Source organism: Eimeria tenella, genomic scaffold, assembly GCF_000499545.2.
Source record: "Eimeria tenella Houghton genomic scaffold, Eth_scaff3338, whole genome shotgun sequence".
Classification (NCBI taxonomy): domain Eukaryota; phylum Apicomplexa; class Conoidasida; order Eucoccidiorida; family Eimeriidae; genus Eimeria; species Eimeria tenella.
In genome coordinates, this window is record NW_013543144.1 from 546 (window position 1) to 873 (window position 328).

Sequence of the window (328 nt, forward strand, 5' to 3'; positions counted from 1 at the left end):
CTGCTGTCTTATGCTTTGGAAGCAGCAGGTGCTGCTGCTGTTACTTTGCATGCAAGGACAAAAGCAGAAAAAGGAAGAGACACAGCAGCAGCAGACTGGGGCCTCATTCGCAGAGTCAAACAAAGAATCAATATTCCCGGTGCTGCTGCTGCTGCTGCTGTTGCTGCTGCTGTCTTTGCCGCGGCTGTTGTTCCTGCTGTTGCTGCTTCCGCTGCTGCTACCTTTTCTGTTGGCGTTGGCTTTGCTGCTGCTGTTCCTGCTGCTGCAGAGGAAGCAGCAGCAGGAACAGCAGCAGCAAAGCCAACGCTGCTGCTGTGTCTGCTGCTGC

At 54.6% G+C, this 328-nt stretch overlaps 1 protein-coding gene across 1 annotated transcript in view; it reads left to right on the top strand.

Moving 5' to 3' along the window:
- Positions 1–328, top strand: part of ETH_00037715 (dihydrouridine synthase domain-containing protein, putative) — a gene marked incomplete at both ends in the record, with an annotated part of 2875 nt that overhangs the window by 473 nt on the left and 2074 nt on the right. Inside the window, one exon of the mRNA XM_013376328.1 lies at positions 1–28. Coding sequence (XP_013231782.1) covers positions 1–28 — 28 coding nt within the window. The remainder of the gene's footprint in view (positions 29–328) is intronic.